This window comes from Choristoneura fumiferana, chromosome 5 (genome assembly GCF_025370935.1).
Source record: "Choristoneura fumiferana chromosome 5, NRCan_CFum_1, whole genome shotgun sequence".
Lineage (NCBI taxonomy): Eukaryota > Metazoa > Arthropoda > Insecta > Lepidoptera > Tortricidae > Choristoneura > Choristoneura fumiferana.
The window spans coordinates 14,101,531-14,124,913 of NC_133476.1; the positions used below are offsets into that span (position 1 = coordinate 14,101,531).

Below are 23,383 nucleotides of genomic sequence, written 5' to 3' on the forward strand. Positions count from 1 at the left end.
TACTACTAATTAATATCCTTTGCTTGACATTCAGAAGATAAAAAGTCTAGAATGTTCAAATTGAAGATTAGGTCACCTAATGGTAATGGTAGGTAGTGAAAATTTAGAAACAAGTTTGCTGTTACATAATTATTTACCTCACTTCACCACACTGGCAGATTTGACTAGTAGAGTAGCGCCGCTAACAGCGTTAGTGCAGTATCGGCGGGGGCGGACGGGTGCGGCCAGGGTTCGGCTTAGGGATTAAATTAGGGACCATCAGCCCCGTGCTCTTGTCTTTAGGGGGGCGGCCCGGGCCTTTACGCGGCCGCGTCATCCACCGCGGCGGCTCGCCCTCGCAATACGCCGCGCGCCCCCACTCCGACGGCTCTGCGCCGAGCCTCGTACACTCCCGTGCATAAGCTCGGTACGCCGCACAGTGACATCGCACCCCCGAACAATTAATCGCGTCCAACACGCACGCTTCCTTGTAATTATGCGGATTTACTTTTGCTCCGCATACGCTGAAAGCTTCATAATGGTCGAAACCTCGGCACAATTTACGAGCCTTGACCTGTTTCCACGCCGGGCCTTTCCGGAATCCACTTGGGCGCTGTTCTTGATGGCGCGTACAGGCGCGACGACCGCCCACCCGCCACGACGTCCCAAACCTCCAAGCATCGTTCAACATCCTTCCATCACGTGATCGCATATCGTCTTTAGCTACAGAGTTGAAATTACCACATAAACCACACAGTTTCCCTTTATACACACTAGACACTGTAACTTCTAAAAATCCATCGCCATCCCACAACATCTGTACACCGATATCGGCCTTTAAAAGAACAGATCCATTAGTGCGGATAATTTCCGCTACTCCATCCTCCCTGTGGGGCATACTTATTCTATGACCGTTTACTTTGATGCGCATTTTTCTGCCCATGTTAATTTTTGCCGGTCCTATTCGAAGGGTAGCCGTTCGAGTCCAAGAAGAATGTGAGGTATTTCGGGCATCGTTCGAAATCCTAATGGAAAACGTGCCATTCGCACAATCAGATACTAGTTGGTATTTACATGATCCTTGGAAACTATAAAACTTTCCATCGAAAGTCTTATAGTGTGGATCTCCAAACACGGTGCAGATCCCATCGATGTCAATACACTTCGCACAACACTGGCCTGGCATTCGTCGAAGTGTTTGATCGGGGGGACATGTTAGCACGGGGCAACGCTCCATAGCACATCGGGGCTCGCCGCCATGGCATTCGCATGACTTGCATGCGTCCAATTGCCACGTTTCACCATCCTGAAATGAGAGAAAAGTTTTTGTTTTTTTATTTAGCAAATAATAATAAAAAAATCGACTGGATGGCAAACGAGCAAGTGGGTCTCCTGATGGTAAGACATCACCACTGCCCATAAACATCTGTAACACCAGGGCTATTGCAGATGCGTTGCCAACCTAGAGGCCTAAGATGGAATACCTCAAGTGCCAGTAATTTCACCAGCTGTCTTACTCTCCACGCCGAAACACAACAGTGCAAGCACTGCTGCTTCACGGCAGGATTAGCGAGTAAGATGGTGGTAGCAATCCGGGCGGGCTTGCACAATGTCCTACCACCTGCTAATTCACGGGAATTTAAATTTAAAGTTAATCCTTTATTACAATATGGATAAGAGGTTTTAAAATACCTATCTGTACCTTGCCTACAGGTACAGTCGCCATCATATATATCGGAGCAGCCAAGGTAATCAAAAATATCGAAACATAAACTCTAATGCCTTCATAATAGAGAACATGTGCTGATATTTTTGACCACCTTGGCCTAACGAAAGGTACTAACGAAAATTAATAAATGCCCGATCTCAAAGGTGAAAAATTAAAATGAAAAAGTTTATTGTTTATAGTTAAGGTCACATATAAAGCCATTGTTCAAGATTTAACTCTCAAAATCGTTGAAAATCTGAAATGAAAATCAATAGATAGTGCACATGTACGACCAAATAGTGTAGTGTAGTACCAAATATATACCCTAAATACAAACTGCCGTGTTGTTCTATTCGGAGACCTACAATTTTGGAGGAGAATCATCATGATTGTCAATAGAAAGACGTGTCTACTGCTGGAGATAAATTTCTTTCTGTACCATCCACATTCATCAAAATCCTGTGACATTTACCCGGTCACCAATTCATTTCGAGAGGGGACTACTTACCTGCACGGCATCTTCTGCCACGTGGCCGCCATTCAATCACACATTGGTCCCAGTGGCTATTAGTTCTTCGAGTATCTTACGACTATTACACACCTGATAAGTCTTTCCACCGATGACGCAAGCCGCCTTCGCCTCAGCGATGTGCGGACACTCGGAGCAGCACTTGCCGGGTCCCGGCGGCAGCGCGCGCGCACCACACGTCAGCACCGGGCACGTGTGACGGTTGCACACGGCCGTACCGTTCATGCACGTGCAGTCAGTGCACGGGTCCACTCGGAACCGACTCAAGTGGGCGTGGTACTCCGTACCGATTATACATGGCTTCGTAGCACTATGACCTGGAACAGTAATTTTTTAAGAGTTGTTGAACATTTTCATTAAGATAACTAAGATTAAGTACTTATTTTGCAAATCGCTTAAAAAATCTCAAAGAGCAAATGCCATAGTGATATTCCGTACATCAGTCTAAATATATATATATATATTTACTAAATAAGTGGCAAACGCGCAAGTGATTCACCTGATGGTAAATGAGCACGACACCAGTGGATAGCGAATGCGTTGGCAATCTAAAGGGCTAAGACAAGATTTCTCATATCGTCATGTAGGTACAAATAATTTCACTGGCTGTCCTACTCTCTACGCCGAAACATACAAAAAAAACTTAATATTGATTGTGAGAAGGTTTCAACCTGATACACGCTTCATTTTCCTTGTGACTTTACTTATGGGGTAAACGTCTGGGCATTCGACACGCTAATGCTCAATAAAAGACACCCTGCTGACACCTCTATTTTTTTATGGCTTCACCCTTGCTGTTTTAGTAAGGTGTATTTTGCCAATGTCGATGTGGAGACATTACTGACACCTCTATTGTTAACGACATAAAATTAAAGATGGCAACTATAAGGATATAGTCACGAGCACTCGTAACCTTAGACTACTTAATGATCTCTGAATGAATGAATTACCTTGCCCACTCGCGACCTTATAAGCTCACATTTGTTGCATAGCCGTAGCTATCGTAAGATCGCGGGTGAACAAAGTAATTGTTTATAGTATAGTTCATTGATATGGACCTCTGCAAAGTATGATTGATTCAATAAATTACTTAAGCTAGGTACTTACTGGGCAGAATTTTATCAACGGTGGGATTGACACAGCGCGGGCAACACTCGCCAGCCGGCGTGTATTGCCGCATTCGCGCGCACGGCAGTACGGGGCACGCGTGTTTCGCGCACGACAGCGAACCGTGCACGCAGCGGCATGATAGACACGGTTCTTCAGGAACCCGCACGTCTCGCCCTTCTCCTACTCTTTGACCGTTAATCACGCATTCTGTAAAGATGAAATACCTGGGTCAATCAACTTTTTAGTATAGCTTGTTGCCGTGGTAAAGTCGTGATTTAATGGGGTACCTACAAATCCACTGAAACTGGGGTTGTGACAGTTTTAAAGCAATTCCTTCATGGCTCATGTCTTAATAATGTCCAGCCTGCATACGTCCTACTGCAGGGTACAGACCACTCAGAATGAAAGGACTTTGACTGGCGTTCCCACGCGGGCCCAGTGCGAATAACCTTCATGAATTGCTTCGCAAGTGTAAGCCAGTTTTCTCACGATATTTTTCTTCACAGTAAGGCTCGTGATAAATTCCAAATGTATTTTTCGCACATGAATCCCAGAAACACAGAGGTTTCGCCTGGGTTTGAATCCACGCTCTGCTGCCTCCACCCTCTGAATGCCTCTGATTGAGGGGTCAAGGAACTAGGTTGTACCACGCATTCTATGGAATACAGTTCAGACAAATGTGTGGCCACTTGCGATAAATTGATCAGCCACATGGTAAAAGTTACTATGACCAGTATATGTATGCTGTATTGCTTTATGCTTATTTGCAAGGCATCTTTTAGGTACTAACATTTTCATTTATTCTTGTTCCATTGCACCCTATTGCCCTGGTGTAATAGGTTGGTAAGATGCAGTATGTAGGTATCCTAATAAAAAAAAATAACGAAGCTTTAACAGAGATCTCTCTATTGTGGCGTCCCCTATATAGTATAAAAGGTATTTACGAAATAAATAGCTACCTACTTAACCTACAGAATGAAATCCAATTAAAATTACATTATTTAATTCTAATGGTCTCTTAATCTGCTTCTTTCTATCTTATATTTTTCAGTTAAATAAAAGAGCTTTGGCGTATCATTGTCTGGCTTTTTATAAGGAGTAAAATAAAACAGAAACAAAATCTTGAGCCATTCTTTAGCAAATAAGAATGGAAAGGATCACCGCAGCGTGGTGGTTGCGACAAAACGTAATGTCCATAAATTACTACGACTGGACGATGAATCAATCAGGGTCTAATGACGGAGCCGGCCGCACACGGCGCGTCCGCCGTGCTCTGACCTGCCCCTGAACACTTCAGTGCTCCAGCAATACCTTTCTACACACGTTAATTTGTAACACTTCCCTTCTTTAAGATAATTACGAATGTGAATGCATAATAAATTGCCTTGTCCTCGCTTGGCATTCATTAGGCTCGCTTTAAGTCTACTGTCGTGAAGTGTTTGGATATGTCAGTAGATGAATGCGCTTCAATACTGACGCACACTCAATTCTAAGAGCGTGCTTGAGCCGGCCCGCTGCGCTAACGCATATGTGACAATCTAACAATGGACGAAGGCCCTCAAGTGTCTGTCGTAAAACTAGAGATGGCTACACAAAGTAGGCTGTCCTTTTGTAGACTACAATTAACTATTCATCGTTAGTCCACTAACGTTAATTTAAGACAAGAAGACAGTAAACTCAACGATTGATTAAGACTTAAATCGACGAAATATGACTATAAGTATATTCGAATTCAATTGAATCAAGCAATCTGGTAAACAAATGTGGCGACTGACATTGACACTTGACTGACGACTGGCTGACTGACTGACTGACGTTGGCTCTAGTGATGTGAATGCTCTTTACGATACTTCAATCAGCAGTAAATAATTATTTTGAATTTATTCATATTTCATTATTTAATATTTTCCCTAAGTTTCACAATCCTAACTTACGTTTTTCTTATACGAATTTCCACCAAACTTATAGCCCCCTTTGGGCTGATTTTTTTTTTAACTTAAAATGTTTAACGAAGACGAACGAACGGAGTGTTTAATGTTTTCACGAAGTTTTAGAATTATATCTTCAAATATACCTAACGTTTTTCCATACAAACTTTCACTCCTCTTTATACCCCTTTAAGGGATTTTTTTAAAACCGGCCAAGAGCGTGTCGGACACACTTTGAGTTAAGTACATCATTGTAGTATTAGTAGCCTTTGGCACTTTGAAATAATTTAGCATTCTAATAGTGAAAGAATTTTTAAAATCGGTCCAGCAGTTTTTGAGTTAATTCGTAACAAAAATCCAAAATCCAAAGCTTTCCTCTTTATAATATTAGTATAGATATAGATTGATATACATAACGAGTTTTACAATACAATACAAATTAATAGGCATGCATAATTCTACGACCTGAGCCAATAAAATTTCCCATTTTTCAATTATTATTTTTTATTCGACTGGATGGCAAACGAGCAAGTGAGTCTTCTGATGGTAAGAGACCAACACCGCCCATAAACAGCTGCAACCAGAGGCCTAATATGGGATACCTCAAGTGCCATAGTAATTTCACCGGCTGTCTTACTCTCCACGCCGAAACATACTCTCATACTCTATAACTATTGGGTTGTTTTTTTAACACCCCGTATGAGAGTATGTTTCGGCGTGGAGAGTAAGACAGCCGATGAAGGCAATAGTTATAGAGAAAAAAATTCAAAGTAAGCAATAGGCGGTCCTATTCTTAGTACCTAGTTCCCCAAGATAAAGTTCATCGAAACAACTTCAAACGTGATGAACGAGGCGTGGTAGAGCATCCATCGGTAATTCACAACGCGCACTGCGCGTCCATCACACGCTAATTATTTCAATTTCTCAGATCGTCGTCGCAAGCATACCTAATATTAAAGCCGGGTCTCGAAACACTTTAAGAATTTAGATGAGTTGGTTACCGGGGCCAAGACAATCATTCAATGAACCCAAAGATACAGAATGTTAAGACAAATGATGAAAGGCTAAAAAGCCATGTTGATAAGGGATCACGATTATCTGGACATTGAAGAAATAAAAAGTAAGTAGAAGAAGCAAAAAAGTTAATGCACCGTGGGGATCGTAAAACAAACAAACACGGGGTTCACCGGCGCGCCCGCGCAGCCGCGGCGACGTCGGCCGCTTTGACCCGCGCACAAAAACCCTCCCATCTTTACCTTTTAAGTAGGTTGTTAACTTTTTGATTTATGGTCAATAATAGAGCCGCAACGCCGTGGGAGACTTTCGACCACCACAAAAATATAATTTTAATGAACCCCTGTGATCATATAATAAGGTCTTGTTGGATTGAGAGCCTCCATTCCTAAACTTTAGGTTGCTGGTATTGTAACCTGCGGAGGCTTCGCTCTGGAACGCTCGTCGACCCTGGGTGGTCCGCCTGCACAAGCGATAATCTTGCAGCCTTCCATTACTAAACAAATAAGAAAATAATCTTTTCGATTTGCAAAAGGCTCTTTTACAGCGCAACTTGGTTAATCAAACTTTACAACCATTAAGGCTATTGCGGGCGTAATAACAACATTTTAATGGCTTCCCTTACTTCACTATTATTTATACCGTTATTTGATTTATAATTGGATTCGATTGGAAAATTCGTTGGATTTGCGGTGTCTGAAAAGCGTACTTATGTACATCCAACACGTTTTTTGTGTTGTATTTTTTTGTTTTTTAACATTGGACAAAAATAAATCTTTGCATTGTCTGACAGCAGCCATCGCTACCAACGAGCTATAATGGCAACTGAGCTATTGTCTGTCTGTTCAGCAGACTACTACGCAACACGTCTTCTGCTCATTGTCCACGGCGTGTGTGGGCGCCAGTAACCACGCTGAAGCATAAATAATACAACTCTTACATAAGCCTCAGTATGATCCACAGCCTGATCTTTTACGAACTAGCTCTCGACCTAAATCAACAAAAGATAAAAGGTTGCCTGGAAGAGATCGCTCTTAAGCGATAAGGCGGCCTATTGCTTGCCTTGTAGTTTTCTTTCTGAGTACCTGTTTTCTGTATCGCTTACTATTTCTGGTGTACAATAAAGAGTTATTGTATTGTATTGTAAGATATTCCTCGTTCACTAACTCCCAACTTAGCAACTAACGTGTATACAATTAATACAACACAAACATAGCCAATAAAACTATAGTTTGGAATGTGTCGGTGATTTTCAAAAGCCATTTTGAGTCGTCATCTTGTAAATTACTATTATTTGTTATGGAATTAATAAACTTGTTATGGTTTGGAAGCGGAGGTAAATTGTTAGTCCGTTTTGGTTTTATTAGATCTGTTGTCGGCTTGTGTTTGTTTTTGTTCGGGATTGCGCTTCTACATGGAGGTTGTTTTTTGCCGCGCATGCGTCTGGGTGGGCGCGAGACACGGCTGCGCCGGCGGTGCACGCTGCACGGCAATTATAAACATTCAATATAACTCTGTGCATGCCATGGGAAAAGGCGTCAGCGTGAAACGATCAGGAAATTCCTTTATCATTATTGTTTTGAGAGAGTTCTTTCTTAACTGAGTTGCAATTTAGTATATGAATCCTTTTTAGGGCAAAATGGCAAAAACGAAACCCTTATAGTTTCGTCAAGTCCGTCTGTCTGTCTGTCTGTCCATCCATCCGTATGTCACAGGCGTTTTACTCGAAAACTACAAGATGTATATCAATGAAATTTGGAGTACAGATGTCTTGTCAAAGCCGCTATTTAGTTTTGTAGTTAAATTACAAAAATAAATATTTATAGGGGGGGAGGGGGGCACTCCACACACGTAACAGAAATTGAAAAAAAAAATTAACTGGCATCAACGTGTGGCACATAGTTCGACAGCTCTTTTGTAAAGATAGTAAGGTTTCCCAAAAACTTTTTTGATTAAGTGAAGATTTCCGGAAATAATCGCTCCCAAAGTAGCAAAAATTGTGTCCTCCCCGCTCTATCTTGTAAACCGTTTGTTCAAAAAATTTGCAAAAAATATGGAAAGGTAATAAAATAAATACTTTCAACGAAAATTGGTTTCAACATGATCGGATATATCGTCTTTGAGCAATTGCCGAAACACTGCGGTTCTCAACAAAATGAAGTAAGTACCGTGAAGATACGCTCTTTTTCTGGTAATAGATTTTATGACTGTAGTAAGTGTTTTAATTGTCTTATAACGCATATAATATTACTTCATTTTTTTCGTAATGGCTACGGAACCCTATCTAGGGCGTGTATGACACGCTCTTGGCCGGTTTTTTTTAAACCATTGAATTAATATACCTTGACAAGCTTGTACTGTCGCAATAAGCATTTGCAGCGGTGTGTACTGCCGTTTTGACAAAATATTTTTCGCCAAATTTCACTTCCCAAAAAACTTATAGCAGTATTTTCATTTCCCAAACGAATCTTTAGCATATAAACATTTCGCATTTTATTCATTTGGTTCAATTATCATTTGGCATAATTTTACATTGTCAAGTTTTATATGACAAACGTTAATAAGCAAATGTTTTCTTTTGGCTTATATTATATTCCACCGAACCAACCACAGAAACCACCTGCTACCAGAAAAGTAGATTAGGCTAGGTTAGAACTGCGTCCCCCACAGAAACAAACTGCTATCAGAAAAGTAGGTTAGGTTAGGTTAGAACTGCGTCCAACACAGAAACGAACTGCTACCAGAAAAGTAGGTTATGCCATGCAATATTTTAGGAAGTGCTTTATACCAAATGATACATTTGACTCAATAATACTTGGTAATATGAAACACGACTAAGTAAATAATTATTATTGTAACAATAATTTGCCAAAAAAACATTACTAACTGTAAAATTGCGATAAGTTGTTTTAGAAAATGATTTTTTGCCAAATGATAATTTGAGTAAAATATTTTGGGATGTGATATACTTTGAGAAAAGTATTTTGCCCATACATTAGTAGGTAATCCATTTACAGCACTTATCAAAAAATATTGATAAGGACAAAGAAGCTCCCTGTGACAGGGTTCCTCCAAGTGCCACATACAACCTTATCAACGTGTAAACCGTGCCCTTTAAAATAAAAAATAGACGTTTACACCCCTGGCATAATAAAATTCTTGTACCTATACCTACCCAGATTACTCCTCTCTAAACATGAAGTCTATAGTATATTTTTGTACGGGCTACATTATCGTTAGACATGCTTACCATCGCATACAGGACAGTTGTAGTGCGTATGCCGCTGGTGCTTGGGCTTGTCGCACGGCGCGTAGCACTCTGGCCGCGAGATGGTGACGACGCCAGCCTCACAGCGCAGCACGCGGCCCGCTTCGCCCCACTCGGTGTGCGAGGCGTGCTCGGTGCCGTTGTACAAACAACCCTTGCAGCGTGCACAGCAACCCTCGCGAGGCATCACCACCGCACAGTCCTCCATCCCTCCACACTCCTCCGCACCGCTCCGACACTCCACGAATCCGTTCTGTAAAACAATTTTGCACCCAATAAATAACAATCATTATCAGCCGAAAGACGTCCACTGCTGAATAAAGGCCTTCCCCGTAGAACGCCACAATGAATGACAACTCGCTACTTGAGCTAGCTATGCTTCGAGTTTTTTTTGCGCGATAGAATCCAGAATACGGAAATTCGTCAAAGAACTAAAGTCACGGGCATACGAGTATGCTGGAAATATATGCAAGTTGAAGTGGCAATGGGCGGGCCACGGGAGAGAAAAAGTCTTCGAATGCCGACTGCGAACCGGAAGACGAAACGTTGGCTGGCCTTCCACCTGGTGGACTAACGACATCGTGAATAAATAGCAATGTCTATCTAAATCAAGACTTTCCATCGCTATAGAGCCCTTCTATAAATCAAAGTATCTAGTGAATCTAATCATCAGCTCCGACCTGCTTTACTATGTCGATTTTGCACCACAAAAACAATGGTTAAAGTTCAATAGAATGAACATGATGTCGAAGACAATTAAATTATTTTTTGTACAAACAAACAATGTTTCATTACTGACAATAAACTTTAATGTGTCAATTACGCCTACTCGTTGTAACAGCCGCGATTGTGGTTGGAGTGGCGATACGGAACTGTTTTTATATGTTGGTTTCCTAGTGCCCTTTTGTTTTATTCATTTTTAGTATGCAGCAGATGTGCGGGAGCGTGGCATTCGCATAATCCGTAGGCACAATTAATACAGCGCCAGCCTCCTGACACACCAGACGTCGACTATTAATTACTCCCATTTGTAAAGCAACATTGTGGCTGCCGCGACGTACCGGGTTATTCCCATTTTGTTCCACGCCTTCTGTCCCACGACATTAAAGATCAAAAAGTTAAGTTTAATCACAAGTACACGAACACGTTAGGAGATAATAATTTAAACAAAGGGTGCGATTTCATATTTATATGCGACTAGCTGGTGAACGCGGCTTCGCCCCCGGTGTAGCTTTTTTTTTAATTTTCTAAATCTTCTTTTATAAGAACCTTCTCCTGACAATAGAAACACAACAAAAAAAGAATTAACGAAATCGGTCCAGCCGTTCACGTGTGATGCCGTGACCAAGGGAAATAGGGATTCATTTATATATACCTACTAGCTTTTGCCCGCGACTTCGTGAGCGTGGAATAATAACTTTGGGAAGTATTTAATTTATTTAGGATACCTACCTATTTTGCCAATAATAGCACATAGAAACTTCTACGGTTTACTGAAAATAATCTATTTTAAAACATTGGTATATATATAAACTATTTTTTTTGTTCTTCCATCCATCCATCCATGTTCTTTGGTAAAAAATAAATATTTTGCGGAAGCCACATTTTAGCAATACGACGTGTATTCTACCATGCCAACATAAAAGGACTACTTAATTCTTCATAGTGAACTCTTGACACCTAACGTCCTTTATAGTAAGTTAGGAGGGTAGGATAATAATTAAGACGGCATTTTTACTAAGCATAGCTACACATATTTACGATAAATATACTTATAGTAATTTGTTTGGAATTCCATAAGAACTTACATCCCCATTATTTTCAAGTAAATAGGTTGAAATTTGAAAAGCGCTGGAACAAATGTTTTTTAGGGTTCCGTAGCTCAAGAGGAAAAAATGGAACCCTTATAGGATCACTTTGCTGTCCGTCGGTCCTTCTGTCTGTCAGGACCCTTTATCCCGTAAAGCGGAGTATCGGTATCGAGTTGAAATTGAAACCCTAAACTCAGGTCAATAGGCCCGAAAGCTGTAAAAAAATCAAACTTCTAAGTCAAGGCAATCAAAAGCTACAGTCATTAAAAAGGTGTTTCCATGTAAATCACCTTAACAGAAAAAGTAATAGGGTACTTCCGGCTGTCCTGGAAACTTGGAATTTTGCATAAAGGTAGCTCTTACAGCTCAATAAATAAGAAAAATCTGAAAATTATAATTTTTCAAGTCTGACTGTCTATGTCAATAAGCCATCTAAAATGAACCCGCATGCTTACTTTTTGCTTGAGCTTAGAAGGCTCTGCTAACACTGTATTATCCCCTCTGCTAACATCACCTCGCAGGTAAAATTTTCAAAAACGCTTGAACAAATATCTATTTATTTCTTATAAGTGCCCAAATGCCAAGTTTCATAAAGAACCATTGATTTATCTACGACAATGACGATCTTCCATATAAAGTTTCATCCCCTATTTCACCCCCTCACAGGAAGAATTATAAAAAACGCGCGAATAAATATCTATTTATCTCTTATCACGTGATCAAATGCCAAGCTTAATAAAGAACCATCGATTTATCTTCGACAACGACAATCTTTCATGTAAAGTTTCATCCCCTATTTCACCCCCTCACAGGAAGAATTTTAAAAAACGCGCGAACAAATATATATTTATCACTTATCACGTGCCCAAATGCCAACTTTCATAAAGAACCATCGATTTATCTTCGACAATGACGATATTTCATATAAACTTTCATCCCCTATTACACCCCCTCACGGGAAGATTTAAAAATAAACGCGCGAATAAATATCTATTTATCTCTTATCACGTGCCCAAATGCCAAGTACAGGCGAGGTTGTGAAAGTAAGCGGGGGATATGTATTTTCAAGGGGGCACCCGTTCACGATAACGTTCGAATTTCAAAAACTTTCCAGCCAAGAGGATAAAAGCGACTTTCCACGCAGATTTCGAAGGATAAAGAAAGCTTTTTCGAGGTAGTGAGGTGAAAAATAATATGTTATTGTTATCCAAAGAATTTAAATTCTAACAAAATTATGCTATTATCAAAGTGGCTCCAAGTCGGAATTTTCATGTTGTGTCATTGTCACTAACGGATAGAATATCTCAAACCGTTCTATTTACTGGGTACCTACCTACTGCAACTTATACAAACTTACTGCGTCTAGATACCGCACGTGTTCGTAAGCACAGAGAAGATAAAAACTCGCGACACTGACATTTTTGTGACCGCATTGTTCCATTGAGTAGGCAATAGCAAGGTGCCTGTGAATCACGTCGCTAAAGAATTTAAAGATTAAATAAAACGTTAGGTATAGCTATAAACTACGAACTAACAATGCATGCTATCGAATCATATACTCATGCTTGATAACTATTGAAATTAACCAATGGAAGTGCGAAATGATAGTCTATCGATTACTAGCGGTGATAAAATGGCAAGTGGTACATGAACTGTTCCCATCCACAGTAAGATCAAGCCATCGATGCCCATAGTTAATGCGTTTTTAACGGCTCTTTGTTCTGGCGCATTTGCATGGGCACGTGCAGGGCGGCGGGCGCGCAGCTAACGTGATTAACTCTAGATATGATAATCGCTTTTCTAAATTATTACCTACTTAAATATGGGTAAATAATACAACAATTAGGATCGCTGACAATGCTTTTAAAATAATAAGGGGCAAATTAAGCTCCTTAAACTTGCGATAAGTGTAACCTACTCTATGTAAAATAGGTGTATTTTTTTCAAATACTTTCAGAAGTTCTTTTGTAGCCAGCAAGCATCTGTATCCCAAGAACATGGTGATGATGTTGCTGCTCTATTGACTTGATTGTTGAAACTATCGTATATTTACAACATAGGTAGCCACGTGTTATGCTTTTATGTAAGTAGGCTTAGATCTTTCATACTTCACAGCGGATTTTAATGTGGATGTATCAGTTAGATAATTTTTCAAGAAAGGTTTAATGTATATACTTAATTAATACGTATAGCTCCCTTGCACCCCGGCTTTACACTGGTGTAGTTTTGTGGAAAGGCAGGTGAAAAATGGTGAAGTATAGGTAGGTACTTTTGATTCTATACATACTTAATTTTTTCACTTCTTTGTTTTCTTAGTTGCACCCATGCAAATCCGGGATGGGAGGCTAGTAATTAGTAATTTATTAATATTATCTTCTAATTTTTGATTCAACCACAAACAAAAAATGGTTTAACAGGCAATTATAAATTTAACATTTAACTGTCGAGACTTTGAATATTTGCAATGGCCAGACATAGTAAATATTAACTACTTATCAATATTTGCACAAATCTGTAAGTACACTTCTCGTACGTTTTAACACCCAACAGTATAGCGTCCTAATTTGTATGTGGCCATGGCCTCCGCGGCACAGGTACGGGCACGGCTGCGACATTTGGCACGACTTTGTATAATTATATCACATACTATGTGCTCTATGCCTATACATCGCCTCTTCTGTATCTGAGCTACCAAGACTTCGACAAATAAAGTAATTCAGGTGAACCCACACGTTCTTGTTTCAAGTCTTCATGGAACTAATAGCATTCTATCAAAAACCGATTCTACGAAACGATACCGGACCAGAAACCTGCTCCCCATTCGGTTTCCTATAAACTAGAGATGTACCTTTCCTCTATTTAGTTTTAATATATGCTTTACGCGAGGTCACCCATTCTCCGTTGTTTATTGTTTTTCGATACTTTGGCCGAATTTCATGAGCGGCTCTTTGAACTAGCCCTCACATAGCGAAATATTTACGTTACACGTCTGATAAAAATAACTGTAAGTCTGTCGACTGGCCATTACTTGCTATAATGTGTACCGCAAATAAAATAGAACAGATTATACATAGATGCAATCTACTATTCACGTTAAAGCTTAAAGTGTGTAGTTAAAGTTTGATGGCGTGTAACCGAGAAATTGGTGCTACTGGTGTTACTGCGCGAGCGCACCACCGGCGGCGGGGGCTTGGCCGTGACTCAGCGCCGTTTTTATAGTAATACCTACTCGGTGTAGACACATTTATCTAGGAAAAGGCAGCAGTATTATCAACAAGGCCCGCAGTTTAATTACTACACCTATAAGAAGAACGTAAACGCAATAAGTTTTCAGTAATTTACATAATAAATAACTGTTAATGTGCAGTGAGCACTTTGTTCGTCTTTAAAATGCGAGAAAGATAAATTTGCTAGGCTATTTGACGTGACTTGTCGTTACATATTCAGTCCAGGAGTTCGCGATGCCTGACCGATTAACTTGATCATAAACACGGTGCGAAACATTGCACTTAGTATTCACACCGCACCGACCGTACCGACGAATTAGCAATATAACATAGAGTTAATCATTTACATAAAGGACACACACTTTTAATAATGGACATGATTTTAAATTGATTAAACTGTCATTCATTGGAAGCAAAATAACGGATAAATTTATGACTAATTAATATGACACGTTGACAGCTGTAACGAGGCGGCGCGCCGTGGCCGAGTTATCGCGTTGGGTTATTAACTCCTAAACTATTTTCCTTCTTCGCCTGAACTCCAGATATAATAACAAAATATTCCTTAATAAGTACGAGTATTTTCAACTTCCCTTTTAGATAGGACATGGAACAGATTTTATGTCATAAAGTTTTCCTGTATAAATCAACAAAATACTGCCCGCTAGCTCAGTGGTTTGGGAACACACAATTAAACTGATTTGTAAATGTAAGCAGGATTTCTTGTTTCTCTGTTATCCCATACCTACTAATCATGATTTCCGTAAAACTGAGTGAGACTTTCTTCGTGGTAATCTTCATGGCTGTTCGGCGTAGTATACCAACATACCACGATACGCCCCTCAAATTTTGGCGAAATCTACCCTTTTCCTTGCCTACATCAAGGGAACTTCTATGCAAATTTTCAGCTTTCTAGGTCCGAGGGTTTGAACTGGGTGGCAATGAGTCAGCCAGTCAGACAGACATGTAGGTAATAAGATTTATGATATACACGTACATGTTGTAGAATTCAAATACAGACATGCGCTTTATACGCTTTTAGCCAAACTAACTCAGCGACAAAAATTATGAGTTTCGTTTATTGGAAATATTTCATACTAAATTAAATCGCCCATCTTGGCCTATTTATTAAACGTATAAAACTACGCCGGTCTGCGGTTGCGGTATCTCTACTTTTTGGTGACCGCCACGGCACTTCCCGTTGCACTGATATCTGTATCCTCAACGCTTCCTGATAGTTTGCGCAATAGCCACGTGCCAACTTATATGGATTTGATTCTTTTTCAGCTTAATTAACCACTTATCACTTTTAATTGGTAATTAAAACCAGACATGACCAAGTTATATTCAAAAAAATAATATCTAATCCATCGGTCATCGTATCAAATTTTAATATTTTCTAGTCGCCGTCGCAGGCGTCTATTAAACGATAAACATATTTAAGTTCTTGCTTGTGCGCTTGTTTTTCTGAAACAATTAAATATACAAATGGCCTAAAACATCTCGTTCAAGTATATAAATTGATTTTTAAAAATCATCATCATCATCATCAATCAGCCCGAAGACATCCACTGTTGAACAAAGGCTTCTCCCTGCCCTTGAAACGCCACAACAAACGACCATTTGCAACTTGCATCCAACCTCGCGATGTCGTTAGCCCGCCTTGTGGGATGCCTGCCAACGCTTCGTCTTCCGGTTCGTGATGGCCACTCCAGGACCTTTCTTCTCCAACCGTTATCCGTTCTTCGAGCGATGTAGTCCGTGCATTGACACTTCAACTTGTATATTCTTCCTAGTAGGTACTTTTAATCTCTAAGTATTTTTAAATCAAAACAATTCAAACAACTATTTTTAATAAAACACATTTTATGATTTCGGTATCTACGGTACTTCTCGTAGCTATACGAGTCACTTGAAATTCCGATGTTGTATTAAACATGCGGGTTAAGATTCATTTTAAATGTTTATCTCTCAATTTGCATACATAATGAAATTCACGAGGTACAGTCGTCAACATTCTTAACTGACCATCCGTGGACTTTATAACAACGTGACAAGGTGCACGAATAATCAGTTAGTGTTGGCGACAGTGGTATCACACAGACTGCTCGGGGACTGTTGAGTGCTTGTAGACAGGTAGGTAGGTAGATACCTACCCGTTCGTTGTAAATGCTTACATACAAATTTATGTACCTACCTGCACGCTATCATTGTGATACCACTTTGGTAACAAATAAGTACACACATTTATTATACTTACATGGTGTTGTGTTGTCTAAAGTACTTTTATAGCCCAATGTGATAAAATCTTTCAAGTATTTCAAGTAACTCGACATTTACCTAAATAATAAAAGTTATTTTTACGTAGTAGGTACTAGAAATTTGACAGGAAGTTGTTTTAACTTTATGCAACATATTTTACACGAAATTTCATACTTCACTTAGTCATCGGGTCTTCATAGACTTTTCAAGATAATCCGACCACCGGAACTTTGTTAGAATCGATTTTCAAGATTTGATTAAATGTCTATCTACACTCAGTTACGTAATAAAAGTGTAAAAATGCTCACATATCAATATGAAACGCTGTAAAGCAATCGTTCAGAATACATCATTTCGTACTTGTCAAAGTAAATTACTATACGGAACAGATTCGATTGTTTTGTGCTGAGATCAGGTAGTAGCTTGTTGGAAGAGACACCTCCACATTATTATCTCGCATTTCAGCTTTATCTTAAAATTGGAAAAAAATGCTAAAATTTAGGGCCCGAGATACTAAACTTGTTTTAGCTGAGGTACTTGTTTGCGTTTCGATAGAACTATGTAAATCTATTAAATACAACTAGATAATTTCTATAGTCTATCTATATAAATAGGTACTGTCAAGTGCAAAAATAAGTATCTATTCGAACCACTCAAAAATATGTTACTACAGCCTTATTGCGTCGGAATAAGAGTCTGTGGTACTTATTTTTGAAACTTTGAATAAATTCATCTTTTTACACTTGACTGTGCTTATTATAAAAAACTTCTTTATGCAATACGAGTACAACCCAAAACAATGTTTTTTTTCTGTTTGTGCGCGCTAACCTCGGAAACGGCTTATATTAAATAAAAGCGTAAACGCGGTTTTACTGATTATAACTTTGGTTAATTATATGATTTTGCTATCTGTAAAGTTATGATAATTAAAAGTTTATATAAATGCAAAAGTGAAAAATACAGAACCGATTATTACTTGTTAGTAAAATATACGCATTATTTAATAATAATATTTTAATCTAATAATAATAATATTTTATCACAAAATTTTGAGTTCATAGACCAATGGACAGTTGAGAAATAAGGAATGATCCTTTATTTTCCAACGTGTTTTAGCAAAAATACAGTATCTACTTAATGAGCTAGAGCTTATTTAATTTAATTTTATTATAAAACTGACTGAGATAAATCTAAGACCATGAGGATGAAATTGGCGGACACATTGCAGCTACTCGTAGTAATCTTTAATAAAAACGTTTGAAATGTTTATAGCAACGTCTTTAAAAAATTACCGCTTATATAAACACCTAGGTAACCGAAAAAAATCACAGCTACACCCAGATTAATATTCATGTATTTTTAATGTTTTATTAACAACGCTAGCACACATTAGCTTTTTCTACGCGCATCGTTTTAAAGGGATTGTTAATTGTATACGTTTAAAAGGGTAAAATAAGTAGACGTAATTGTATCTAGGCGAGTAAATGATCCTAGGTGGCGACAAGCAAGGCCGGCAGTGGGCGGCTCGCGCCTGCCACGCCGGCGCCTCGGTTCTTACCATTCTGCTATACTTTTTGCACAAACCACGCGATCGATGGTTTATTATACATCATACGAAGTAATTAACATTTCTTAACACCATTGCGAAATCAGTAAGTGTAATCACGCAGAATTTTAAGGAACTAATTTTGCCGCAATTACGTCGATATAATAAACCTTCGGCGCTAAACGCTTCGTTGCCAAGAAAAAGTCAAATGGCATACTTACTTATATACAGTGTAAATTAGTTTAAAGGTTTGCAACTAAGTATCCGTGAAAATGATTACAGAAGCGTTTTTCTAAATAAAAGGCAAGGGTTTTTCTGCAGAGAAACGATTGGTATATAGTTGAACCCGCGCTCTTACCAAAATTACAGCAGTGGAAAGTGATTGTATATCCGTTAAACCCGGACCTTGCCAAAATTACAGCTACGAAATCTTCATTTTATCATTTGAAAAGTGGTTATGAGATACTGACTCATAATATTGTAAACTGCTCTATTTTAAGAACGCAGCATCATGGTATAAGAATATTTCCTGGAATCCCACCTTTTTCCACTAACCTGCATCCATAAAGTAAACGGGTAGTGATTGATAACGATTGTGTTCTTCGACTTATCGTGAGTAACTAAGCAAATGAATCTTTGTGCATTCGAAGTCAGTTGCATTTCTATCGTTCACAAAAAATATTCTAGTAACGTTTCGCTCGGGTCTAACTGTATAATATGTTTGTAAATGCCCCGAGCGGGAACAATTTATTGGACAATTTATTTAATAGTTAGGCTCTCTTTTTACAAGATTTTATTTAACGTTTATGTTGTTCAAAAGTTGTCTTCAAATATTGCAAGTCGAATTTCTCCATTTTTAGTAATCGATTGACTTGATACTTGCAATAGGATGATAACGAAGGTGCAGTTAACAAAAAGTACAGTCAGCAAAGAAGCGTGTATAAAAATGGCTTATAAAAATACTTATTGAAAGTTTGCTTATTCCCAACAGGCCATGAAATTGAGGCATAGAAATTGAGAAATGAAATAGAGATTCATGAGAATATGGTCTAGTAATTTTTTTATTTTTTTTGTCAGTTCATGTTTTGATAATTGTTTATGCAATTTTGTTTCATGTAAGGACTGACTTGACACGTGCAACGTGTACCTGTCATGATTAACCAAAGCTTTTATCAAAGTAAACATTACAAGTATAATCTGTGAAGATTTTGCACTGACTTTTTTGCATCATAGCAAAACATAACAACAATGTCTATGATGTGTGGTGTGTAAAAAAATACGCTTTGCTAGAAGAACCGGTGCGACCGCATACCGAGCGCGCGCTTGCGGCAAGGCCTCGGCGCCGCCCGGCGGCAGCACCTGCGCGCGCGCACCCGCTCTAGACACTCACCCACTTTCACATTTGGACCCGACATCCACACACGATCCACACTTAAATCCTTATGCACCTTATCAAACCGACTTTAAGATCTACTTTACTCCCAAACCGCGATGCAGTACATGCAACGCGTGGCAACCATCAACAATTAGGTAGGTATCATGACCGAACTGTGCCAACGTCGATAAAGACATCGACGCAGCCAAATAAGGTTGGGAGACTTCAATTAAACATGCACCTAATTGAATTCCTGTGTATTTTATAAAACAGTTAAAACCTTTATAAAGGAACTCTTTTTCATGTGGTTTTTTTTTTAATGAAATATAGAAGTTAGTACCTAACCATATTATGTTATGCTGATACCAATATCTAAACCAAGTACAATATGTAAAAAGTGCAATTTGTCTTAATCTGACAGCTGCGATTTGTTTGCTTAAGCACATTAATAATTGAATACATTTGAATTGCGAGATAGAAGCATCTTAAAATATTATCTCGTTATTTATTACAATATTCTTAAAGTTACCAGCAGCGGCGCGGGCGCAGTCTGCGCGCGTAGCACGAGTACGATTATTACAGGTACTTGACTTAGCAATTTACTTGTAACTATAAAGTACAATTTATGAGATATTAATAGACTACAAGCTACGACAAAAATAGTTACAGGCGGAACATTATTTACTTAATTATTGCCTATTGCCGGCGACCACTTCGGACGTTAGAATTGCTGGCTTACTGGATTCAATTAAATTGTCACGAAGGTTCAGAGATGTATTATTACGGCGGCAGCATTTTACTGTTGGTTTATGAACACGCTTTTTGTTGCATAAAATAAATTTGCACATAATAGCTGTTGTGGTCGCTTAAATTCGTATTTGCAACTTAGAGTAAAATTATTTAGCAATACAATTTGCCAACTGCATTTAAAATCAAATAAATCGCTGTGATTTGTATGTATTGCTAAAATTATAGCTGTTTTACAAACCCACATATTATTTTCCTCCTGAGCATTTTTTTTTGTGACAGGAATATCACTTGAACAAATACGCGGGCCCGTTTGTGGTTCTCAAAATGGAGAGCGAGGCGTTAACTTTAGTGAATTTAATACGGCGTAAAGTAAAACTGCACCTCGATAAATAACATGGCTCATTAAAGTAAGCGGTGCGCGGGAGCTGCGAGATGCTATCAACCGGCTACTAACCGTGTATAAAAAGGCTAATGGCACCCCCGGGTCAACTTGACCTGCCTATGGACGCCTCGCTAGCCGCTCCGCACCGATCTTACGCAAATTAAGTGAAAATACTTCAACCGCGTCTACAAGTCTTGCGAGCGCTAGCCTCTCCCGTTGCATCGTCCATCGTAACTGATTTGATAAATCAAAAAATTCCACCGCCAGCGGGACGGTGTCCTATCGTCGTTATGTGGCACGCGACAAAAAAGCCCATTAAGCAAATGTATATTTTAATACAGAATAAGCGATAAATCTCGCGATGGGCTTTCGAATTCCGCGCAAGTCATCCGACGAGGTGAGATCGACTGGGAAATACCACTCGCATGTAGGTACTTGCGCGCGCAGCCTTGCTCATACATACTTATGTCGTGTCGCTGACAACTATGCAGTGATAACGAATTAATATGTGACAATGTATTTTGCAAATCGAATAAATCAGAAGGATTTATAGCACTATAGATTTTATCAAAGGGTATTCAACTCATGCGTATAACTTTGAGAGATTATAAATCGGTTAATTATCTTGGAGCCAATTGCCGAATTTAAATTAGATTGGATGATTGCTCTAGAACGGAGATATGGCTGTTTATCAACTCCGGCAACGTTTTCTGCTTTACTAAACAGATCTAAAGTTAAAAGCATAAAAAAATTGCAGGATATTAAAAGCTTAATCCACGTTGCCAATGGAATGCTCGGCGCAGCTGCGTCGGATTGCTAGTGTATGCGGTTCATTGCGGTTCCGCATAGCGAGTTTTTGCGCGCGGGCGCAGCGGCGCGCCGGCCGTGGCACGCGCCGCAGCGCCGGCGCGCCGGTCCGGCACCTTGCCGGTTCACTGGCGCACGATTGCTAGGGTACATTTCATTAGACTGACACAAAACGCTATTTTGTCAAAAGAGAAAGATAGTTTTGAGACAATTAATCTTATGAAAATGGATTTCGATTTACCTTTCGTTTCTTATGTTATTATAAAATCAAGTAAAACCGTAGAAAAAAATCTTTGTGGACCTTCATTTCCATCTTAATACTTATGTAGACAATGTTAAACAAGATTACGTCATACAAACGAGAAGTAAACGAAACATTTCTGTCTGCGACGAAAACCGTTATTTTCAACCAATAGGTACGAACCCCCAAATTGGGTTGCGCAAATTTTTCACAGAATTTTCCAGAACAGACATTCGATGGTCAAATTACGTATTTATTATTGTCTAGGTGTGAACATGTCGCAAGTATTGTTTAGACACATTGTTCTAAACACGGGGCGTGATAAATTGATTAGATGGCATCGCCCTAAGTATACCATGAACCATGGTCGGTTCAATGTTGAAACGACAATTATATCATACTAACTCTTCAGTTCCATTGTGACTACGACTGGTTTGATGTAAGCTTTCTTATTTATTGGTATTGGAAGTTATATTGATATTGATCGGGCGTGACGCGATTTATCTCACTTTGCCGCTAATTGGAGGCAGCGTGACAACAAGATGATTATGTCTATGTTAATTATGGGGATTGATACAAAAATATTTTAAATTATCACATCTGTATGTGAAAAATGTTAAGATGCTTGAAAACTCAGTATTATAACTACAACTATAAAATTAGCTTTACACACTCGGGATAAAATACTGATATTTTTCTTTGGGTGGAAGACTATTTTAAATCGGTTCAAAGTTTTAAACGTAAAGTTTTTTCAAAAAAACAAACAAAAACACTATCATTTCCTTTCTCTTTATAAAAGATAGTAGGTAGTTTTTGAAAGAGGAAGGATTCAATTAACGAGTTTGTTGGTTACCTTGCAGTGGCAGTGAAAGCAGCTGCTCCAGTTCTCGTCCTGGAGACGCACCGGCTCGCCTTCGTTGGAACACGGCGCGCGCCTACCCTCTGAAAAAAAAATACATTATGACATCCCTATTTTGGCATCGAGCAGAGTAGCCTTTTAAAGGGACTCATCAACCACAGTACCACACAAAAGATTGGACCACAAACTACGAACGAACATGTAGTTAGACGTCCCCCAACTCCAAAATAAATCTAATAAGTTTTTGTCGTCACCGGCTGACCACTGGAAGTTAGTTAATACAACCTCCAAGATTTTAACTGATACTAATAGCTACGGCAAATTTAATAAAAGTCCACCAATTTGAAAAGAAAAAACTGAGCAATAAGAGACTCTTAAATTTTTTATGCTCAGTGTTAGCCTCTCTTAAGCCGTTCCCTTATATCCGAGGGTCGTGGTCAGTATCAAGGTTGCATATGGAGCGGATAATCTGCCTCCACCGGTTTCCTCCCTTCTAGTACATCTTTTATGACCATGCTGAAATTGGAATACGACGAATCTTTCACTTAATCAGTCAATCTCGTTGGTTTTTTGGAATAGGAATTTAT

General features: G+C 39.1%; 1 protein-coding gene across 3 annotated transcripts in view; it reads right to left on the minus strand.

Annotated features, from left to right (window-relative positions):
* Positions 1–23,383, minus strand: part of cv-2 (crosveinless 2-secreting protein) — a 59,979-nt gene that overhangs the window by 1,275 nt on the left and 35,321 nt on the right. For all 3 annotated transcript variants that reach the window (XM_074088083.1, XM_074088084.1, XM_074088085.1), the window contains exons 3-7: positions 22,791–22,879; positions 9,519–9,789; positions 3,324–3,533; positions 2,289–2,533; positions 138–1,285 (exon numbers count right to left, since the gene is read on the minus strand). In XM_074088083.1, the coding sequence (XP_073944184.1) occupies positions 191–1,285; positions 2,289–2,533; positions 3,324–3,533; positions 9,519–9,789; positions 22,791–22,879 (1,910 nt within the window). In that variant the 3' untranslated portion in view covers positions 138–190. The remainder of the gene's footprint in view (positions 1–137; positions 1,286–2,288; positions 2,534–3,323; positions 3,534–9,518; positions 9,790–22,790; positions 22,880–23,383) is intronic.